Below are 20,816 nucleotides of genomic sequence, written 5' to 3'. Positions count from 1 at the left end.
GAAGGGGCCATGAGAATCCCTTGGTGAGTAGGATTAAAGAAAACCCCAAGACATTCTACAAGCATGTGAAGAGTAAGAGTAAGAGATTGGACCAATCAGGTTCGATAGTGGAATCAGGGGTATGGAGTCAGATGAGATAGCAGAGGTACTTAATGAATACTTTGCTTGGCAATTGTGGGAATGACTTACAGCGGACTGAAACGCTTGAGCATATAGACATTAAGAAAGAGGATGTGCTGGAACTTTTAATTTAGTTAAGTCATTGGGTCTGGATGAGATATCTCATATACACAGTGATATACTGTGAGAAGTGAGGGAGGAGATTGCTGAGCCTCTGGTGATGATTTTTGCATCAATAGGGACGGGAGAAGTACCAGAAGATTGGAGGGTTGCAAATGTTGTTCCCTTGTTCGAGAAAGGGAGTAGAGATAATCCAGGAAATTATAGACCAGTGAGTCTACTTCAGTAGTGAGCAAGTTATTGAGGAAGATCCTGAGAGGCAGGAATTATGAGTTTTGGAGAGACATAATCTGATTAGGGATAATCAGCATGGCTTTGTCAAGGGCAGGTTGTGGCTTACGAGCCTGATTGAATTCGTTGAGGATGTAACAAAACACATTGATGAAGGTAGAGCAGTGAATGTAGTGTAAATGGATTTCAGTAAGGCCTTTGATAAGGTTCCCCATGCCAGGATCATTCAAAAAGTAAAGAGACATGGGATCCAAGGAGACCTTCCTTTGTGGATCCAGAATTGGCTTGTCCACGGAAGGGAAAGGTTGGTTGTAGATGGTTCATATTCTGCATGGAGGTCGGTGACCAGTGGTGTTCCCCAGGGATTTGTTCTGAGGCCCTTCCTGTTCTGATTTTTATAAATAACCTGAATAAGGAAGTAGAAGGGTGGGTTAGTAAGTTTGCTGATGACACAAAGGTTGGGTGTGTTGTGGATAGTCAAGACGGTTGTCAGAGGGGTTACAGCATGGAATCAATAAGATGCAGAACTGGGCTGAGAAATGGCAGATGCAGTTCAACCCAGATAAGTGTGAAGTGGTTCATTTTGGTAGGATAAATTTGAAGACAAAGTATAATATTAATGGCAAGACTCTTGGCAGTTCGTAAGATCAGAGTGATTTTGGGGTCCATGATTCTGTGCAGGTTGACAGTGTTGTTAAGAAGGCGTATAGTGTGTTGGCATTCATCAACCATGGGATTGAGTTCAAGAGCCGTGAGTTAATGTTATAGCTATATAAGACCTTGGTCAGACCCCACCTGGAGAACTGTGTTCAGTTCTGGTCACCTCACTACAGGAAGGATGTGGATACTATAGAGAGAGTGCAAAGGAGATTTACAAGGATATTGCCTGGATTGGGGAGCATGCCTTATGAGAACAGGTTGAGTGAACTTGGCCTTTTCTCCCTGGAGTGACGGAGGATGAGAGGTGACCTGACAGAGATGCATAAGATGATGAAAGGCATTGATCATGTGGAGGCTTTTTTCCAGGGCTGAAATGGCTAACACAAGGGGGCATGGTTTTAAGGTGCTTGGAAGGGGATGTCAATGGTATGTTTTTCACACAGAGAGTGGTGGGTGCTTGGAATGCACTGCCAGTGACAGTGAGAGAGGCGAATACAATAGGGTATAGTGTTGTGGAGATGCCAGGGTAGAGATATTAGGACTGCATTGTAAGCAGCTGATAGGCGGTGTCGTACCCCACCCCTTCTGTTTAAAGATGGGTTTTCCAGTTTGACAAGCATGGCTTCTTTAACTCCTCTTTCAAATCACTTATCTTCCCTGTCCAAACTATGCACATTGTTATTATCAAACGAGTGTCTCTTGTCCTTTAGTTGTAGATATACAGCCAGGTCTTGACCTGAGGTGTTAGCCCTCCTCTGTTGTGCCATCCATTTGTGAAGAGGTTGTTTAGTCTCACCGATATACAGATCTGAGCAGTTCTCATTGCACTGGGCAGCATCTACAACATTGCTCTCTTTATGTTTCGGTGTAGTAACCCTGGGGTGGTTGAGTTTCTGTCTGAGTGTGTTTGTGGTTTAAAAAACACAGGGATTTGGTGTTTGTGACAATCCTTTTGAGTTTTTCTGAAGCTCCAGCGACATACAGGATGGCTCCTACTTTCAAATCTCTTACTATCTTTCCTTTCAGTTAGTCCTGATGAAGGGTCTCGGCCCGAAACGTCGACGGTGCTTCGCCCTATAGATGCTGCCTGGCCTGCTGTGTTCCACCAGCATTTTGTGTGTCTTGCTTGAATTTCCAGCACCTGCAGATTTCCTCATGTTGGCTGTATTTCTGTCTGCTTTGCTCTTTATCTCTGCCTGTTGAGCTGATGACCCTGCTGGTTTTTGTTGCTATCTTGACGAAGGCTCAGTCCGGGTAGTTGCAAGCTTTCAAGACTTCTCTCAATTACTTGCACTTCTTGTCTTCGGCTGTAATGTTGGTGACACATTCTCAGTGCAGTGATGTAGTGTTCTGATAAGCCCTAGCTTATGTTCTAATGGGTGAGGAGAATTAAACCATATGTACTGATCTGTGTGTGTTGGTTTCCTGTAAAGTTCAATATCAAGGTGTCCACTATCTTCGATAAGTACTGCACAGTCTAAAAAGGCCAGTTTATTGTTCTCGACATCTTCTCGCATAAATTTGATTTTATTATCCACCGAGTTGACGTATTCTGTAACTCAGCGAGTTCAGTTGTCTTGGTTTACAACTTGATATACAATGACCTGGATGACTGAGACGTTTCATAGACATACTACTCCTGAAGGTTTAGTGGGACCAAGCTCTGATGTATCCATACAGATTGAAGGTATTTATGCTAGAGCTATACTTGACCCAAGTTCTCAAGTTACTTTACTCTACAGATCCTTTTACAACAGGTATTTGACACATTTACCATTGACGCCACTCAATGCCCTTGAAATTTGGGGACTTAGTACTAACGAGTACCCATACGATGGTTACTTTTGTTGAAACTGGAGCTTTCAGAAGGAGATGTTGGAGTCACTGAAACTCGTGTTGGTCTGCCCAGATCCTGTAGCTTCCATCCTAACGGGAATGAAAGCTTCCAATGTGAGAAGACTTGTGGGAGCATGCAAGGAGAGAAATGGAGAGAACTTTTGAAAACCTTGTCCATTCACCCTGTGTTCAGAGCTGCTTTTGAGAAGGTGCAAGCTCCTCCAAAGCAGGATGATGTGCAGGAAAATAGGAGCTATGTGGTACATCCAGTCTAAACCTGTCATGTTATGTCCCGGAGGAGTAGTTGGAGTGATGGGAACCTCTAATTGTGCCAAAATGCCCAACGCCTCGGCCAACCAGGTGGATGCTCCTGATGGTCAGAAAGAAGAGTCAGATTTACCCAGAGGAGTGCTGGTGAGGTCTGAACTGCAGAAATCTTCGATAGTCTACTCAAACAGGATGACAGCGATTGTTAAGAACACCTCAGGAAGAGATGCTATCCTCAGATGTCGGATGCTGATTGCCCCTTTGTTTCCTGTGATGGTAGTGTCTAGTTTTCTGAGAGAACTGGAAGAAAAGTAGTCTCCTGGATTGAGGAAGTTGACCTCAAAGTCATTCAACTTTGGTGACTCACCAATAATAATTATTTAATGAGTTTTAAAGTCATGAGGATATGACTATTTTTGGTGGGGGTGAGTGTAATACACTGGTTAAGATTTCTACTGCTACATTGCAGTATTTCATTTCAGAAGGTTTCTGCAAAAGTAGTATGCCCTGCTGGTGGAATGTTTTGTTTTCGGCTAGAGATAAGACGTCATGTTGTTCAACTTAGGAATGTTGTGTCAGCCAGTCAGGGTGGTGGGATTGGGAGGAAGTTCTAGAGAGGGCAGTGCAGAGAGAGTTTTGTAATGGACAATAATCCAGTCTGGGGTCTTTGGCGGGAGCTGCAGAGTGGGACAGAAAGGAAGATGCAGAGAATCCCATTGCAAGGACAGCCCCATTGCATAAAGTGCTTTGTGAAGATAAATGGCTCCAAGAAGGAATGGCCAATACTCCTGAGGGAGATCCAGCTTGTTTGTGATTGACTCTGAGGAAAGTTTGGAATATACCGTATGCTTTCACGTAGACCACAGGTCCAGCGCATGAGTAAAATACAACTCCAGTATGAACTCCAACGGTCATAGGGCACATTGGATTGGTTTAACTGTAATGGGCCCCTTAATTCTTTTCTTTTCTCTTCTCTATTAACTATTGATAAAGCTTAAATTTGTAAATATACTTTCTTTATAATTTTATCCAGTGTATGATTATTTCTTGCCAACCGACAATTGTGTATGGGCAATATTTACACAGCATTCATACAAATCAAGGTTTCTTAAATCAGAACATTGATACGTTCCTATTTGGTTGAACCCCAAATCATACTGACCTTAGAAGTATATTGTTTATGAAAGGAGGCCTTCTCACTGCTGAGTCCTGTTTGTACACAAGCCCGGTAAGAGGGTCACACTTACTATCAACTGTACCAATTGAATTGATTGAGAATGGTGCGATTCGTGAGCTGACCATCACTTCCCATGGTCCACTCTCTTCTCCTATCAGGTTCCTTCTTCCTCAGCTATTTATCTTTTCCACCTATCACCTCCCAGCGTCATATTTCATCCACCATCCTTCCCACTCACCTGGTCTCACATATCATTTAACAGCTTGTACTCCTTCCCTTCCTCCCACCTTCTTAATCTGAGTTTTGTCCTCTTTTTTTCAGTCCTGAAGAAGGGTCTTGGCCCAAAATATCAGCTGTTTATTCCCCTCAAAAAGATGCTGTCTGACCTGCTGAGTTCCTCCAGCAATGCTAGCATTCACTTCAAAAGGTCTAGAATACAAAAGCAGGGCATGATGCTGAAGCTTTCTAAGGCACTGGTGAGGTCTCAACTCAAGTATTGTGAACAGTTTTAGGCTTCTCATCTCAGAAAAGATGTGTTGGCATTGGAGAGGGTTCAGAGAAGGTTCACAAGGATGATTCCAGAAATGAAAGGGATAACATTCCTGAAACAAAAAAAATAAAAAAATAAAAAAAACTAAACAAAAGGGATGGAGCTTAGGAGATGATGGTGCCTAACAGCAACTCCTTTGCTTGCATCTTCAGAAACAGCTCTATTTCTATCTTTAATATCTCTATTTTCCCCTTTCAGGGTTCTTTTGAAGACTCTGACTTGGAGTTACATGCCAACTTCAGTTCTTTGCGGGAATGGAACCCACTCTCGGGGTCTCAACATTGGCTGCTATTCGATACACCAAAGACTCTGTCTAGAAGACTAGCACACCTTCAGGGTTCTGGGATTTTGTGATTCTGGATGCAGGTGGACTCGAGGTCAGTGCTGCTGCCTGGTGTGTCCTAGGAGTACACGGAAGATCAAAAGCAGCGAGCTGGCTGCTGGCTGTGTACCCAGAGACCCAAGTTCTTTAGGCACAGAGCTCAGAAGAAGCGACGCAACAGACTTTTAACATCATAAATCAGCGAGTTGTTTGTTATGTCTCCTCTCTTGCTGTGAAACGGATTACCTCTTTTTCTTACCAGGTGAACGAGTAGCCTTTGGGGTACTGCAAATCTGTGTCTTTATTGATGCTTTGCTGCATGCTTGAGTGCTCAATGGGGGGCGCCGATGCTTTTTGCTGGTGGGGGAGGGGGGGCTGCTGCTTACACGTGGGGGGGAGCTGGGGGGTGCTTTGGGGTTCTAACATTTAATTGTCGTTCATTCATTGGAGCGCTCCTCTGTTTTCGTGGATGGTTGTGAAGAAAAAGAATTTCAGGATGTATATTGTATACATTTCTCTGACATTAAATGTACCTTTGAAACTTTTGAACATTTGATAGCTGTTGGTCTGTACTCACTGGAATTTAGAAGGATGAGGGGGGATCTCACTGAAACCTCTCAAATGCTGAAAGACCTAGACAGAGTAAATGTGGAAAGGATGGTTCCCATGGTGGGGGAGTCTAGGACAAGAGGGCACAGTCTCAGGATAGAGGGGTGTCCATTTAAAATAGTGATGCGGAGACATTTCTTATGCCAGAGATTCATAAATTTGTGGAATTTATTACCACAAACAACTGTGTAGGCCAGGATGCTGGGTGTTTTTAAGGCAGAACTTGATAGGTACTTAACTGGCTACAGCATCAAAGATTACAGGGAGAAGGCTAGAGAGTGGGGCTGAGGAGGGGCAAAAAGAATCAGCCATGATTGAATGGCAGAGCAGACTCAATGGGCGAAATGGCCTAATTCTGCTCCTATCTCTTATGGTCTTACTTTGTATGTGTTGCACAAGATTTCCATTATCTGCAGAATCTCTGGTGTCAAACCTTTGCTCACTTACAACATTAACCAGCAGACTGTATTCTGAGATTGCACCAAGTGACTAAACTTTTTAGGAAAGTCTTCAACCCAGTGATATATACATTCTTCCCAGCCTGCAGTCCTGTTTTGGATTTAATCTATCATCACAGCACTATCTGACACCCTTGGAGAATGTCTGCGCTGATATCAGAGTCTGCCTTTCCATGCTGTCATGAATAGTGAACAATACAAATAGCTCTATTCTTAAATGATAAATCACAACTGCAAGTCTGTGCTTTCAGTAGAAAATGTTTGCTAGAGACTCAATTGGCTTCATAAATTGATCTGATGCCTTGAAAAATGAGCAGTCAAAATGCTAAAAATAACACCGAGGAAGGGTGGATGGTTCTAACACTAATTAGCTTCCTCAGATTTGGTTGGAAGAGTGGTTCAAACAGCACCTACATAACATCAACACTGGGTGGAAGAGTTTTGTCAGTGAGAAACTAGTCACCTCTAACTGCATTCCCTCTCAATGGGTTGATCCCCTCCGATGCTGAGTGGGGGTGGATGATCGCACTACTTTCAATCCCATCATTAACTCCTCAGAAAATGAAGTTCAAGTTCTGGTTTCATTGTCATTCAATCATACATGTGTCTACAGCTAAACAAAACAGAGTTCCCTGTGGGGCCAAGGTACAAAACACAGTACACATAGCACATACAGTCAGCAGTATATAAACTATATGCCTGCATATTGTAAGTTGTAGACAAGATTCAAGCATAGCCTAATGGAGTCAAAGACATTTACAGCAGAGAAACAGGCCCTTCAGTCCAATTTGAGCATGCCAACTAAGTTACCGATCTGAACTAGTCCTATTTGCCTGCATTTGCCGCTCATTATTCTTGCCCTCTTCACGACATGATAGAGATAAAGATTAGCTTTATTTGTAACATGTACATCGAACCCTCAACACACACTGTGAAATGCATCATTTTGCATCGATGACCAACACAGACTGAAGATGTGCTGGGGGCAGACTGCCAGTGTCGCCATGCTTCTGGCGCCAACGTAGCATGCCCACAACTTACTAACCTGAACCTTTGGAATGTGTGAGGAAACTGGAACACTCGAAGGAAACACAAGCAGTCACAGGGAGAATGTACAGTGAGAAATGAACCCATATTGCTAATCAATAGTGCTGTAAAGTGTTATGCTACCTACTATACTACTGTGCTGCCATCTTCAGGGTTCCCTGAACATTTACATGAAAGTCAGTGTGTTCCTCAGTACCCACTAAGAACTTGTTATTCATTGTGTATTCTTTCCCAAAGTGCATCATCTCACATTTATAAAACCATAACTCATAGCAGCAGAATTGGCCATTCAACCCATCAAGTCTGCTTTGCCATTTGATCGTGTCTGATATATTTTCCCCTTAACCCCATGGCAGGTGGCAGATGCACCTACACAAATGGCACTCAATGTTTTGGGTTAAGTTTCATAAGATTGCTAATTATGGAGACATTGGTAAATTGGGATTGGTTTCTCATTGTCATATGTACTGACATACAGTGAAAAATTTGTTTAGCATGCCATCCATGCAAATCATTTCATCATATCAGTACACTGAAGGGAAAACAATAACAAAATGAAGAATAAGCATTTCCGGTGACATCATTGTCGAGAATGGCAGCTTAAGTCACTAGCTCCTCCGGAAAAATGCGTATTAAGCCCCATTAACCCATCAAATATAATAATTTTCAAAAAATATTTGAACTGAAAAGAGGGGCAAGAGTGGGGAGAAGAAATGGAAATTTAAAAAGTGACTTTTTAAATGGAAATTAAAAAAGCCTGCATCCGAGAGGAGTGCAGCGAGCGGCTCTCTGACCTGACCGCGTGCTAGCGAGGCAGCTGCTGGGCCTCGTTCAGTCAAAGTGGCAAATGTCTTTGAAATCCTGAAAGAAATAATGGAGGTCCAGAAAGATATAAAGCAGCAGCTCCGTGATATTAAGGCAGAGCTCGCCAGCATTAATCAAAAAATAGCGGTGGCAGAGACTCACATTGAGAAGGGGGAAGATCGCGTTCAAAACGTGGAACGGATACTGAGCAAGACAATAAAAATAATACATCACCAAGAAGGTAAACTGCTTGACCTGGAGGAAAGATCACGGCGGAAAAATATCAGATTCTACAACGTTCCCGAAGGAGTGGAGGGCCCGTCTATGACGGAGTTTGTCGGAAAGTTACTGCGGGACGCGCTGGAGCTTCCCCCGGCTATGAAGCTGGAAGTCGAAAGAGCACACCGCGCGTTAGTCCCAAAACCTACCCAGGATAGAAAGCCATGATCAATTATAATTAAATTCCTTCGGTACAGCACCAAGGCGGAGATTCTACGAAGGGCCTGGGGTAAGAAGAGAGTGTTTTTAGAGGATAAATTAATATATTTCAACCAAGATTACCCCCCCCCGCGGTCCTCCACAAATGCAAAGAATACTCTGAAGTATAGCGAGTAGTAAAGCAAAATCTTTACATAAGAAAGTTAATACACTTTTTGAGGATGTTGGTTTAATTGATATATGGAGGGACCTTTTCCCTGACAGAAGGGATTACACTCATTATTCTGCTCCACATTCTGTATATACAAGAATAGACTATTTCAGAACATTTGGAAAAGACAAAGACAAAATAAACACCTGTGGAATTGGGACAATAGATGTAGGTGACCATGCACCTATATATTTATCTGTTGATTTTGACCTACAACCAAAGAATACTATTTGGAAACTAAATTCAAGTCTACTCAATGATCCATACTTTAAGGAACAAATTAAAAAAGAAATTGGTCTCTACTTAGAATTTAATGATAATGGAGAGGTTTCACCTCCCATTTTATGGGATACTCTGAAGGCAGTCTTAAGAGGGAAAATTATAGCGATATCTTCATATAAGAAAAAAATAAGGAATAAAACATTAGAGGAATTACAAAATAGGCTGAAGGAACTAGAGAAAAAACACAAATTGAATTTGGCACAGGATACATTAGGGGAAATTAAAAGAATTGGGAATGAAATAAATAATTTGGCTACGCAAGAAATCAGGAAAAACTTAATGTTTCTGAAACAGAGACCATATGAAAGTGGGTCGAAATCTATGAAAATACTGGTGTGGAAACTGAAAAAAAAGATACCAGAAAATACAATTCATAGAATTAGGGACCCAAGAACGAAAATGATAAAAAATAAGCTAAGTGAAATTCAAGAAGCTTTTGAAGTGTTTTACAAAACGCTATGTTCCAAAGTTCCAGGGGGAAGCATAACCCAAATTGACACCTTCTTGAATTCTCTAGAGTTACCCACTTTAAGCGAAGAACAAAATAGAAGGATGATTGCTGACATAACTGAAGTTGAATTAAAAGCTGCAATTAGTAGGCTTAAATTAAGCAAGTCACCAGGATCAGATGGGTATACGGCAGAGTGGTACAAAGAATTTAAAAATGAGTTAATTCCTGTTTTACTCCCCACACTAAACTGGGCTCTAAAAAAGTCACAAATGCCACCCAGTTGGAAGGAAGTGATAATCTCAGCTATACTGAAAGAAGGCAAGGATAAAATGGAATGCGGGTCATTTAGACCAATATCCGTTCTTAATGTAGATTATAGGTTATTTACCTCCATCATGGCCAAATGATTAGAGGAGTTTCTACCCATACTGATACGTAATGATCAGACAGGTTTTATACAACAACACCAGACTCAAGACAATATACGAAGGACACTTCACATTATGGATCATATACAAAAAATAAAATTGAAGCAATAGTAATAAGCGTGGACGCTGAAAAAGCATTTGATTTGGTTAATTGGAATTTTCTTTACAGAGTTTTACATAGATTTGGTTTCCAAGACACAATTATTAAAACTATACAGACACTATATGACAATCCTACAGCTAGGATTAAAATCAATGGATATTTATCAAATAGTCTTACCCTAGAAAGGGGCACGAGACAGGGTTGTGCATGGTCACCACTACTCTTCGCACTATATCTGGAACCATTAGCTCAATACATCAGACAAAATGAAGATATCAGGGGAATTACTATTAAAGGGACAGAGCATAAATTGGCTTGTTATGCGGATGACATTTTGATCTATCTAGGGCAACCAACATACTCTTTACCTAAATTGATGCAATCCTTTGAACAATATGGTCAATTATCAGGATACAAGATCAACATAGATAAAACCCAATTACTTTCATATAACTATAGCCCACCAAAAGAAATTGAAAGTTGATACCCCTGGGCATGGCACACAGAGTCTTTCAAATATTTGGGCATCATTATGCCAAAAGATCTGGCAAAATTATCAGAATGTAATTATCAGCCTCTATATAAAAAAATTAAGGAAGATGTGGCAAGATGGAGCCTGATTCCTTTTCTCAGTTTCAGTTCAAGGATTGAGTCTATTAAAATGAATATACTGCCCAGACTGTTATATCTCTTTCAGACCCTACCAATAGGGATTGATCAAAATCAATTTAATGAATGGAACAAGATGCTATCAAGGTACATTTGGCAGGGTAAAAGGCCTAGAGTTCTTCTCAAAACTTTGCAATTAGCAAAGGAAAAGGGGGGATGGGGCTTGCCTTCTCTTAGAGATTATTATTTTGCAGCACAGTTGAGAGCTGTGATATGTTGGTGCAACCCATCATATGATGCTCAATGGAAAAACATTGAGGAGCGGGTACTTCCCATCCCCATACAAGCAATTTTAGCTGATAACAACCTGCAAAGGTACATAAATACTATTGATAACCCATGGGTGAAATTGACTCTTAAAATATGGAAAACCACTATAAAAGAATATAATCTAGAGGGAGATATTGCAATTCTTAAATGGTGTGCATACGACTCTGATTTTACACCAAATAAATTGGATGCTAGATTTAAGGACTGGACAGCTAAAGGAATAACAGTTCTTTGCAACATAATGAAAGAAGGAACACTGGTCAGTTTTGAAATGCTTAAAGAGAAACACAATAGAAAAACAAGATTTTTATCGGTATTTACAGATGTGACAATATGTTAATAAGACGCTTAAAAATGTAACCAAGGCAAATACATGCTTGATAGAGCTCTTTAGAAAAGCATATAATTCAGATAATGGTAGTAGAATAATTTCAAGCATGTATAAGGGGCTGTCAAATCTTAAAACACATTCGACTTCATACATTAAAATAAAACAAAATGGGAGAAGGAAGGAGGGATAATTATATCTGAGGAAGAATGGACAACAGTATGGAGATATCAATGGAAGTGTACTAATTCACAGAAATGGAGGGAGTTTGGATGGAAAAACTTGATAAGGTATTTTATTACACCCTCTCAGAAATCCCATTATGATAGTAACCTCCCTGTTTGCTGGAAAAATTGTGGAAATCAAAATGCAAATCATTATCATATTTTTTGGGACTGCCCTGTAATCAAAAACTATTGGAGGGGGATACACAATGCCCTACAAGACATCTTTAAATGTGAAATACCCTTGGAGAGTAAGACCATATATTTTGGATATATACCTCAAGAATGGTTGAAAAGAGATAAATATTTAATGAATATACTTTTGATGGCTGGTAAAAAGACTCTTACTAGGAAATGGTTATCACAGGAGAGCCCAACTTTAAATACAGGGATGGAAATTACAATGGACATTTACAAAATGGAGAAGATAACAGCATCTGTTAATCATAAGCTGGAACAATTTGATTCATACTGGGAAAAATGGTTTAACTACATAATGTCTCATAGGCCTGATTTTATTCTCACAAATCAATGAATCTGTTGTAAAAGAAAAGATCACTCCCTACTTGTACATAGTTCTTTCCTTTTGCTTGATTTTTCTTTTCACTCTTTTCTTTAAGTGTATACCCCAGATAAATACTTTGTGGAGATTTTGTGATATATATGATTATATGATATATATGTACAATGTCTGAAATACATCTTATGGAAATGTTTGTTTGATGAACTTCAATAAAAAAATAAATTACAAAATGAAGAATAAAGTGTTACAGTTACAGAGAAAGTGCAGTGCAGGCAGACAATAAGGTGCAAGACCATGGTGAAGTAGATTGTGAGGACTAGAACCCATTCTTATTATACTATGGGATAGTTCAATAGTCTTACAATGGGATGGAAGATTCCCTGGAGCCTTGTGGTATGTGCTTTTGTAAAATATAGTCATGACGAGGTGGTGATACGTCTCTATTAAAGCATGTGTAAGAAACTCCTTCACTCTTGGGTGTAGCCCCCACTGATCAGGGTCACGTGAAGCCATGGGAGCAGGTGGTGGATGGTCGAATGAGCAGCCGGTGCAGATCACAAGTCCTGGTTAAGTGACCACTGACGCCAAGCAGACAATAATGGCTGAGATCACCCATCTTGTAAAGACACTGCCCAGAAGAAGGCAATGGCAAACCACTTCTGTAGAAAAATTTGCCAAGAAATATATGTTGGTCATGGATAGAGAAAAGAATAAGAACAAAAGTGTGAAGGAGGTATTAATGACAGATGGAAGACCATGATTACCCATGTCATACAACATGGCACATAATACTGATGAGTCATGAAGATCAGCATTCCCTTAAACAGTGACCAGACTACACATGGTGCTGTGGAACATCTGAACAGCATACAATGTGGAATGCCATTCAGGCGAGCGAGTCAACGGTGACACTCAGATCAATCCAATCAGACCCACTCCTATATTTGTTTTTACAAATGGCCTTACAAAAAGCAACCTGTATTTAAATGCATGTAGCATTCGGAATAAGGTGGACAAACTCGTGGCGCAATTAGAGATTGGTTAGTATGATGCTGTGGGCATCTCTGAGTCATGGCTGAAAGAAGGCCATAGTTGACAGCGTAACATCAAAGGATTTACTTTGTATCGAAAGGACAGGCAGGAAGGCAAAGGCGGTGCTGTGGTTTTGTTGGTAAGAGATGGAATCACATCTTTAGAAAGAGGTGGCATAGGGTCAGTGAATGTTGAATCTTTGTGGGTAGAGTTACGTAAAAAAAACATTCTGGGAATCATATATAGGCCTCCAAATAGTAGCCATGATGTGGGGTTGAGTCTGCCAAGTGAGCTGGAAAGGGCATGTAATAAGGGTAATGACACAATTGTAATTGGGGACTTCAATATGCAAGGGAATTGGGAAAATCAGGTTGGTGTCAAATCGCAAGAGAGGGAATTTGTTGCATGCCTATGAAATGTCTTTTTAGATCAGCTTGTACTTCAGCCTACTTGGGAAAGGTAATCTTAGATGAGGTGTTGTGTATTATTAGGGAGCTTCATGTAAAAGATCACTTAGGAGGCAGTGATCATAATATGATTGAATTCATACTACAATTTGAGAGGGAGAAGCATAAGTCACATGCATCAGTATCAGTATCACGATGGAATAAAGGGAATTACAGACTCATGAGAGAGGAGTTTGCCCAGGTGGATTGAAAGAGAATACTGGTGAAGATGACAGCAGAGCAGAGATGGCTGAAGTTTCTGGGAATAGTTCACAAGGCAGAGGACAGATATGTCTCACAGAAGTTCTCAATTGGCAGGAGTAGTCAACCATGACAGACAAGGGAAGTTAAGGACTGCATAAAAGCCAAGGAAAGGGCATATAAGGTAGCAGAAGTGAGTGGAAAGTTGGATGATTGGAAAGCTTTTAAAATCCAACAATAGGCAATAAAAAAATCTGTAAGAAGGGAAATGATGTAAAATGAGGGCAAAATAGCTTATAATATAAAGCAGGATACAATGTTTTTTTTCAATTATATAAAGAGTAAAAGGGAGATGAGAGCTGATATTGGACCACTGGAAAATGATGCTGGTGAGGTAGTAATGAGGGACAAAGAAATGGCAGCTAAACTTAATGAGTACTTTGCATCTGTCTTCACTATGGAAGACACTAGCAGTGTGCCAGAGGTCCATAAGTGTCAAGGAAAGCCATTGCTATTACAAAGGTAAAAGTTCTAGGCAAACTCAAAGATATTAAGGTGGATAAGGGTCCTGACAAAGGGTCTCGGCCCGAAACGTTGACTGCTCGTTTCCACAGATGCTGCCCGACCTGCTGAGTTCCCCCAGCTTGTTTGTATGCGTTAAGGTGGATAAGTCACCTGGACCAGATGGACTACATCCCAGAGTCCTGAGAGAGGTTGCTGAAGATATAACGGGTACATTGGTCATGATCTTTCAAGAATCACTTGATTCTGGCATGCTCCCAGAGAACTGAAAGATTGCAAATATCACTCTACTCTTTAAGAAGGGAGGAAGGCAAAAGAAAGGAAATTATAGACCAATTAGCCTAACCTCAGTGGTTAGGAAAGCGTCGGAGTCTATTACTAAGGATGACGTTTTGGGGTACTTGGAGACTAATGATGAAATAAGTCAAAGTCAGCATGGTTTCTGTCAAGGGAAATCTTGCCTGACAAATCTGTTAGAGTTCTTCAAGGAAGTAACAAGTAAGGTGGACAAAGTAGAGGCAGTGGATGTCACTTACTTGGATTTTCAGAAGGCATTTGATAAGGTGCCACACATAAAGCTGCTTAGCAAGATAAAGTCTTATGGTGTTACAGGAAAGATACTGGCATGGATAAAGGAATGGCTGACAGGCAGGAGGCACTGAGTTGGATTAAAGGGGGCCTTTTCTGGTGACGAGTGGTGTTCCTCAAGGGTCAGTACTGGGACCACTACTTTTCACATTGTTTGTCAATGATTTGTATAAATCATTGTTGCATAAATCATGTGTTGGTGCGTGGCCAAGTGGTTAAGGCATTGGTCTAGTGGCTAGTTCGAGCTCAGCTAGGCAGCGTGTTGTGTCCTTGAGCAAGGCATTTAACCACACATTGCTCTGTGACGACACCGGTGCCAAGCTGTATCCCTTGGACAACAATGGTGGCGTGGAGAGGGGAGACTTGCAGCATGGGCAACTGCCAGTCTCCCATACAACCCTGCCCAGGCCAGCGCCCTGGAAACTTTCCAAGGCACAAATCCATGGTCTCTCGAAACTAATGGATGCCTATGTCTAATGGAATTGATGCCTTTGTGGCAAAGTTTGTGGATGATATGAAGATAGCTGGAGGGGTAGGTAGTGCTAAGAACTTATAGACAAATTGGAAAAATGGGCAAAAAATGGCAGATGGAATACAGTGTTGGGAAATGAGTGATAATGCATTTTGGGAAAAGGAACAATAGTGCGGACTATTATCTAAATGGGGAGAAAATTCAAACATCAGAGGTGCAGCGGGACTTTTGAAAGACTCCCGGAAGGTTAATTTATGGGTTGAGTTTGTGATAAAGAAGGCAAATGCAATGTTGGCATTTATTTCAAGGAGAATAGAATATGAAAGCAAGAAAATAACACTGAGGCTTTAGAAGATGCTGGTCAGACCACACTTGGAGTATTGTCAACAGTTTTGGGCTTTGTATCTCAGAAAGGATGTGTTGTCATTGGGGAGAGTGCAAAGAAGGTTCACAAGGATGATTCCAGAATTCCGGGAATGAAGGGGTTAACTTGTGAGGAGTTTTTGGCAGCTTTGGGCCTGTACTCACTGAAATTTAGAAGAATGCGGTGGGGGGTGATCTCATTGAAATCTACTGAATGTTGAAAGGTCTAGATAGAGTGGAAGTGGAGAGGATGTTTCCTATGGTGGGGGTTTCCAGAACCAGAGAGCACAGCCTCAAAATTGAATGGTGACCCTTTAGAACAGAGGCAAGGGGGAATTTTTTTGCCAGAGAGTAGTGAATCTGTGGAATACTTTGCCACAGACTGCGGTGGAGGCCGAGTCCGTGGGTATATTTAAGGAGGCAGCAGTTGATAGTTTTCTGACCGGTCAGGGCATCAAAGGATATGGTGAGAAGGCAGGTGTATGGGGTTGAGTGGCATCCAGGATCAGTCGTGATGGAATGGTGGAGCAAACTCGATGGACTGAATGGCCTAATTCTGCTCCTATGTCTTATGGTTTGACTTATTTCTCAATAATTTACTTTATACACCTTCTCGTCCACCCTACGCATTACCCAGTCGAACCTCCTGCTCTACCATTCAGAGCCAAGGTAATTTACAGTAGCTGTTTAACCTTCCAAACTTGCACTTCTTTGGAAAATGAGAGGGACACCAGAGAAGTTGGAGAAAACGCATACGGTCAGAGGGAGTATGTTTAAGCCCCACACAACCTGCACAGGATCTCAGGAGTGAACTGAAGTCACTTTAATTGTGTTACAAATGTGCCACTGTGCTGACCAAAAAGTAGTCATTGTCCCTCTCAACAGATTCGTATGCCTGATAAATTTATAAGACCATAAGACAAAGGAGCAGAATTACCTGTACCTTGGTACATGTGACCAATATAAACACATCAAAATACCAAGGAGAAAGATCACAACTCCATATTATGAGTGGAAAGAGATTCACTTTAAAAGAAATATGGAACATAAAACAGTACAGCACAATACAGGCCCTTTGGCCCACAATGTTGTGCCAACCCTTTAATCTACTCCAAGATCAATTCAACTCTTCCCTCCTACTCTCATCATGTGCCGAAGAGTTTCTTAAACGTCTCTAATGTGTCTACCTCTACCGGTACCCCCGCCAGTGCATTCCATGTAGATACCACTCTCTGTGTAAACAACCTACCCCTGACATCCCCTTCCATACTTTTCTCATATCAGCTTAAAATTATGCCTTCTTGTATTCACCATGGGGAAAAGATGCTGGCAATTCACTATCGATTCCACTTATGAGGTACACTGTTTTGTAGAGAAAGTCAGTGAGACATAGAGTCATAGTCATAGTCAGAGAGAGCTGCAGTACAGAAACAAGGAGCATTAGACACAGGAACACAGTTAGGCCTTTTGCCCATCGAGTTGCTCTGCCATTCCATCATGACTGATTTATTTTCTTTCTCAACTCATTCTCCCGTCTTCTCCCCTTAACCTTTGGCGCCTTGACTAATTCTGAACCTATCAACCTCTCCTTTAAATATACCCAATGACTCAGCCTCCACAGCCATCTGTGGCAATCAGTTCTAGATTCATCACCCTCTGGCTAAAGAAATTACTCCTCATCTCTGTTCTAAATGGACGTCCCTCTAGCTGATCCAGAAAATATGGAATTAAGGGAGTAAATGCGCCAGTTGAGGTCTTCGAAAGGTCATTTCATTAGGGAGCAACACCTCACATTCCACTCGCGTAGTCTCCAACCTAACTATGTCAACATCAAATTCTCTAACCAGTTAATTTCTCCCCCTCCTGCTTCTTTCATTTTCCATTCCACATTCTGTTTCCCCTCTTACCCCTTCTCTCCTCTTACCTCTTTTCTCCTCCCTCGGGTTCCCATCCTCCTTCCCTTTCTCCCATGGTCTACTCTCCTCTCCCATCAGATTCCTTCTCCAGTCCTTTACCTTTTCCTTTCCCAGCTTCATACTTCATCGCCCCCTCCTCTACCCACTTAACTGTCTCCTCTCCTGGTCTCACCTGTCACCAATGCTCCCTCTAATTTGTAATGACCGGTGTGCGCAAAAATCTTGTGCTGTGCAATTTGTTGCCCAATGATAACAATACGTGCTCACTGAATAATTTCTTCAATAAAAACAGTATAAATAAGCCAGTTCTCAAATCTGAAGACAAATCGTCACAAACTCCATGTTGTTAACACTGTCCACATCAGAAAGTGGAAAAAGAAATGTGATTGTGTACGATAGTGAAATAAACTTAACCAATGAGGTAGAGGGAGACAACCATTTGCACGCAGTTTAAATTCCTTTGTGCACTAGCAGAGAAAGAGGTGTGCACGCGCACACCTTAGAGGGAACATTACCTATCACCATCCAGCTTGCACTCTTCCCTTCCCCCACCTTCTCAATCTGGCTTCTGCCTCCTTCCTTTGCAGTCCTGATCAAGGATCTCAGCCAGAAACATCAACTGCTTATTCTCCTCCATAAATGCTACCTGACCTGCTGAGTTCCTCCAGCATCATGTGTGTGTTGCTCTGGATTTCCAGCATCTGCAGAATCTCAGTGGTTCAGGTTGAGGACTGAGATTGAAGAGGGAAGACGCCCAGTGTAGAGAGAGGAGATGGAGGCTGATATGTGGGCCAAGAGATGATTGTGACCAAGGAAAGGTGAAGGATGATGGGCAGATGGAGCCAGGTGGGGTGGGGAAGGGGGTGGAGATGGGAGACAGAGGCAGAAGTACCAAGGAACTAAATGTGTAAAATCTACTCTCACCTGGTAAATTCCCTGTAACCGTGCCCTCGCTGTAACCAAGAGAGATTCGGCTCAAGCTTCAGGTGGAAGAACCTGCCATCTGCATCTGCTCTGTAAACGATGTGTTCAGAGGTCTGGGTTTCAGCAGTTGTATCAGGGAACAGGCCAGCAGGCTGATTACTCAATAACATGAGGAAACCACTCACTGAAGAGGAAGGTTCCTACATTGAAGAATAGCAAAGATTGAACATAGAGAGCAATTTTAAGCTATCCATCTGGAATCCACATATCTAATCATCCTTCCCTCTACTCTTATTGGAAGGAGCCTCCATCCTGATGGTATGAATGTTGATTTCTCCTTCCAGTAAAAAAATCCTCCCCCTCCCCTCTTCTTCTATTCCCCACTCTGGCCTCTTACCTCTTCTCACCTGCCTATCAACCTCCTTCCCCTCCCCGATGCCCTCCTTCCCTTTCTCCTAAGCTCTACTCTCTTTTTACTATCAGATTCTTTCATCTCCAGCCCTTTATCTTTCACACTCACCTGGCTTCACCTATCACTTTCAAGCTATCCTCGTTCTCCTCCCCTACTTTTTGTATTTTAGCATCTTCCCCCTTCCTTTCTAGTTCTGAAGAAGGGTCTCAGGCCAAAACATCGACTGCTTGTTCATTTCCATGGATGCTGCCTGGTCTGCTGAATTCCTCCTGCATTTTGTGTGTGCTGTATTGAATAATGTCTTAAGCTAGAGCATACTTTTAGAAGCATACAACATTTGCCATAACACAACCTTTCTGCTCACCTTCTCAGCAGTTAGCTGGGTGGATCCATCTTGATACACCATGGTTAAAATGATGCCAGCTGCACGAGCCACCTCCTCCAGCACCTGGGGCCTTTGATCAGAATCCAGTCTGATCAGATCACAGATCTGTGGCCGTGACCGTAGTTCTGCAGAGTCCAAGCCTTTGGTGGTAGGATCGTGGTGCTCCTTCGCCCTGCCATCCAGCACAGGTTGCTTTGCCGTGCTCATGTTTGCTGGCTTCTCCCTTTTCCTTTTGAGGCAATTATCCTTCTTCTCCTCCTGGACTGAACTGAGTCTCCCTGTTAAAGATGTTAGTGTCTTGTTTAGCCCTGGGAGTCCCAAGTACTGGTTCACTAGGGACCCCTGCTGTGCCAGAGTACCATGCTGCTGTACAGAATCCGCTTGGTCCCTACAGACAGCCGCACCATGACGCTTCCCATCGAACCGAAAGTTGCCCCATTCTTCTGGAGATTCATTAGCAGCCAGATCGTTCACAAGCTGCACAGGCGTGTGTTCTGATTGGCTGCCCAAATCTGTTTTCTGTTGTGAAATAAAAATCCGCATTTGTTTCTTGCGCACATGTGTATACATAACTTAGTGTATAAAGCTGTGGAGGTGTAGCCATTGGCACAATGCCTTTACAGCCGAGGGATCCAAAGTTCGGAGTTCAATTTTGGTGACATCTGTAAGAATGCTTGCACGACCTTCCCGTGTGCACATGAGTTTCCCCAGGGTGCTTTGGCTTCCTCCCACAGTCCAAAAACTTACTAGTTAGTAGGTTAACTGGACATTGTAAATTATCCTTTGATTAGACAAGGGTTAAATAGGTGGGGTGCTGGGCAGCATGGCTCAGTGGGCCAGAAGGGCCTGTTCCACACTACATCTCTAAAAGAACCATAAAGGGCATGGAAAGGGTCTTCTTTTCCCAGGGAAACAGAATAGAAAATTAGAGGGCATAGAGTTAAGGTGAAAGTAGAAAGATTTATAAAGGACCTGAGAGGCAACTTCTTCACACAGAGTGGTGGAAAGATGGAAAAAGCTGCCAGATGAAGTGATTGAGACGGCACAGTAGCAGAGTGGTTAGCATATGTAATGCTTTCCAGTGCTAGCTAGAAGATCGGAGTTCAAATACACCTCTGTAAGGTCATAAGACATAGAAGCACTATTTGGCCACTCAGCCCATCGAGTCTGTTCCGCCATTCATTCATGGCTGATTTATTATCCCTCTTAACCCTTCTCCCCATAACCTTTGACCCCCTTACTAACCAAGAACTTATTAGCCTCCACTTTAAATATACCCAATGATTTGGCCTCTACAGCTGTCCGTGGCAATGAATTCCACAGTTTACCACCTTATGGCTAAAGAATTTCCTTCTCATCTCTGTTCTAAATGGATGTCCCCCTATTCTGAAGCTGTGCTTTCTGGTCCTAAACTCCCCTATTATCTC

At 42.1% G+C, this 20,816-nt stretch overlaps 1 protein-coding gene across 1 annotated transcript in view; it reads right to left on the bottom strand.

Moving 5' to 3' along the window:
* Positions 1-19,959, bottom strand: part of poln (polymerase (DNA directed) nu) — a 293,465-nt gene extending 273,506 nt beyond the window's left edge. The window contains exon 1 of the mRNA XM_073047757.1: positions 19,369-19,959. Within this exon, the coding sequence (XP_072903858.1) occupies positions 19,369-19,959 (591 nt within the window). The remainder of the gene's footprint in view (positions 1-19,368) is intronic.
* Between the last annotated feature and the right edge of the window lie 857 nt (positions 19,960-20,816).

This window comes from Hemitrygon akajei, chromosome 6, assembly GCF_048418815.1.
Source record: "Hemitrygon akajei chromosome 6, sHemAka1.3, whole genome shotgun sequence".
Classification (NCBI taxonomy): Eukaryota; Metazoa; Chordata; class Chondrichthyes; order Myliobatiformes; family Dasyatidae; genus Hemitrygon; species Hemitrygon akajei.
This window is presented reverse-complemented; position numbering and strand designations above follow the sequence as displayed.